The sequence below is a fragment of the Austrofundulus limnaeus genome, unplaced genomic scaffold, assembly GCF_001266775.1.
Source record: "Austrofundulus limnaeus strain Quisiro unplaced genomic scaffold, Austrofundulus_limnaeus-1.0 Scaffold166, whole genome shotgun sequence".
NCBI classification, from domain to species: Eukaryota; Metazoa; Chordata; class Actinopteri; order Cyprinodontiformes; family Rivulidae; genus Austrofundulus; species Austrofundulus limnaeus.
Window position 1 is genome coordinate 608,627 of NW_013952568.1, and position 3,335 is coordinate 611,961.

Consider the following 3,335-nt stretch of genomic DNA (forward strand, 5'->3'; position numbering starts at 1 on the left):
ATATATATATATATATATTTTTTTTCCAGTGCATAAAATGGATATGAAAGCTATCCATTATCAGAAATTTGCATCTATTCTGCATCCATCTATTTGCAACTAATCTGCATATATTTTTAAATACAGATAATTATTGTGTATGTCTGGTGAAACTGTTCACGAATCAGTTTGGGAAGAACAAAATCGAGATTAGGGAAATGAACTGAGCAAAACAAAACTGAGGAAAAATAAATGTATCACTTTAAAAATGAAGAACTTAACACTTGGCAACAGCGTACTGTTTTCTCGTTAGCGTTAATTGCCCCTGTGACAGCAATTAAAGACAAGGTCCTCCTCTGACTCCCAATCACTTATCTCTCCATTAGAAAGAGTACTTTAAGTTTTTATTGGTGTAATAAAGTTGAGCTTCAGCGCCACAAAAAGCCCTCTGACTCCTGGGAGCTCAGATGTCCCAGATTGATTCTGCTCATCATCATCTGCTTCATCCGTTATTGTTCTACTTTTAAAAAAGAAGTGATAAACAACACATCTATCTATGTGGTTTTATGGACAAATCAAATGTATTTTTAAGCGAACCTAAGATTTTTGTAATTTCTCGCAATGATTTATTTAAATTTTCAAAAGCCACTGGTGTTTTTCCAAATACATTTTTAAACAATTCACTTAAATGTCAACAAAGGCAAACAGGAATTTGAGGGTAATCTAATACCACCGTGCCCTCTTGTGGACGAAACAACTCATTGTAAAAAAAGTGAATTCCAGCTCGACGAACAGACTGCAGGAAATATATCAGTGTTTTTTAAAATTATTATTACATTTCCTCTAGGCGTGCAAAATCCAAAAGATTTAATTTAGCGTGATATCTTGAACGAACACGGTGATATTGAAAAAGACCAACTGTCAAAATAAACATATATACCATTTCAGGTCTGTTATGCACCTGATCACCAGCTGTTTAAAGGTTAGAGGCTCTTTGAGGCAGCGGGTTCTGTCTGTAGGCCTGAATCCTTCCTGTCTTTGAACAAGAGGTCAGCTCTCTCAAAAACACATTCAAACTCTCTCACTGTGGCTTAATGTGTACCTATTGTCTGTTTTAATCGGTCTTTTATTTGAATAAATAACTATTTAAACACTTTGTACAGATCTTCAGACAGAAACTGTTGGATTAGGCATCATGTTGTCCTTTTTATTATATACATGTGTATAATAATAACACACATTTATGCGATGTTTATAATTTGTATTTATGACATATTTATAATTTTATGATTTTTTATAAAAGCCACTCATGCATGGGGGAACAAATAAAAAAAACCCTCATCCTGCTGACATCACAGCTAAATGCACATGAGTGCACCTGATCTGATGAGCCACCCAGCCGCTCCCTAAAGGACACCGAGAAGCTCAATACTCAGTTGATGTGATGATGTGCATTCTTGCGTGTGTTATCCTCGGATGCAGGCGGGGGAGGCACAACAGTGACGTTCTAACGCGCACTAACCTTTAAAATCTGACACACGCACACGCCTTGGTGCAGAAACCTCCTCAGCAAAGGCCACATCACAACATTACAGGTGGGGAAATCTGAACTAAAAACAAAAACAAAAAACTTACATTGGCATGTGATTTTGCCTGATTTTGCTTTCCATTTGTTTCAAAGGGAGTTTGGATTTGTACAAAGGGACGACGATCGCACTCAAGTCAGAAAGTAACAATGTGGATCCTGGGCAAGATCAGGGAGAGCGTGGAGAGCATTCCTCTGGAGCTGAATCGCTACGTGGGAAACAGTGAAGAGGACGTCTTCTTCCTGTCTAAGGCCAGCCTCTCTCAGAATCTGCACAGCAACATCATCACACCGGACAACATCCCCAAATTCTGCCTGCCTCCTCGGCTTTGCAAGAGAAGCCCACCGCCGGAAGCTCAACCAGACCTGAGCAGTCAAAACCAAACAACGAAGAGCAGCACGGCTTCTAAAGTTATACAGACAAAAGTGAAGGCGAAACCAAAGAAAGATGACGCCTCAGAGACTTGGAAAGCTAAAAAGAAGCCTCTGCCGTTCTCAGCAGAGGGTTACGGCCTGGCTGGGATTTATGAGAGCCCCAACACTCGAAGGAAGGAGTCTTTGTTCCACTCAAAGTCTCCAGTGTACGTGTTTGAAAGGAGCATCCCTACTATGCCACCAAGGCAAGCAAAGGAGGCAAACGAAACCAAGAAAGCCTTTTCTGGTTTCCTCCCGCTGTTCTCGTGCAAAAGCCTGTCAGAAACAGACAACAGAGAAGGAGAAACTACTTCCTCTGCTGATTCTGCTCCTTTTTGTTCCTCCYACAGCATCAAACCCTTCAACTGCAGCCCAACAAGAAGTGAGCGTCTTAAAGAAACCAAGTCCTGCCCTTCATTAATCAACAGCTCAAGTTTCAAAGTCTCTCCGTCCACAGAGAGTCTATCCCCACCTGTCCTCTTCCCGTTGGACCTCCTGCACTGCCAGGAGAGACTCCAGAGTGAACATGTCCTCCCCCTGCAGGGACGTGGCAGAGTTCGACTCGCCGCCGAGCGAACGGCCTTCTCGGGCAACCCCTTCTGCACAGTCAGAGTGCGCCTGGTGTGCGTGGAAGGGCTGAGCGAGGAGGCGGATCGGCAGAGCCCGAACTGCAAGGTGAGCCTGTGTCTGATGCCGGGGAAGCTGCAGCAGCAGGAGAGCRCCACCATCAGGAACTGCCGCAGCCCCGTGTTCAATGAAGATTTCTTCTTCACGGAGCTGAGGCACCAAGATCTGCTGGAACTGCAGCTCAGGTTGAAGGTGGTGGATAAACCTGCAGCTGGGTCTCTGAGGAGGGGAACGCTGATTGGAACTGTTAGTAAACCTCTTACTCTGTTACTTCCCAATCAGTAGCATGCATAAGTGTTATTTATATTATTATGGATGCAGCTCTATTATTGATTAACTCTTGGAGAAACAAAGGTTAATTTTGATTTGATTGACATGCTGCTTAACAAACTCCAGCAAAATGAATCATTAGGGAACACAAGCGACAAAATATCTACAATTCTGTCAAGAACGACATAACAGAGTCACAACTATAGTCTGTATTTAAGTGTACATGTGGACAAAATCATGAGACTTATGATGCTCCCCATAAAACAAGATATCTGAAGACTACTATGTAAAGTTGGATTTATTATGTCTGCTGTGTTTAAAAATGCAAAAAAGGAACAAAAAAGTAAGGGTGGTGTTTGACCTTCCTTGTTATGTTACTTTATTGTACTTTCCTATTATTCAACTTATTTTGTGTGTGTGTGTGTGTGTGTGTGTGTGTGTGTGTGTGTGTGTGTGTGTG

General features: G+C 42.0%; 1 protein-coding gene across 1 annotated transcript; it reads left to right on the forward strand.

Annotated features, from left to right (window-relative positions):
- The first annotated feature begins 1,714 nt into the window (after window positions 1-1,714).
- On the forward strand, window positions 1,715-2,890 carry LOC106523768 (C2 calcium-dependent domain-containing protein 4C). Its single transcript, XM_014017311.1, has one exon. The coding sequence runs from the start codon at window positions 1,715-1,717 to the stop codon at window positions 2,888-2,890; it is 1,176 nt and encodes a 391-aa protein (XP_013872765.1).
- The last annotated feature ends 445 nt before the right edge of the window (window positions 2,891-3,335 follow it).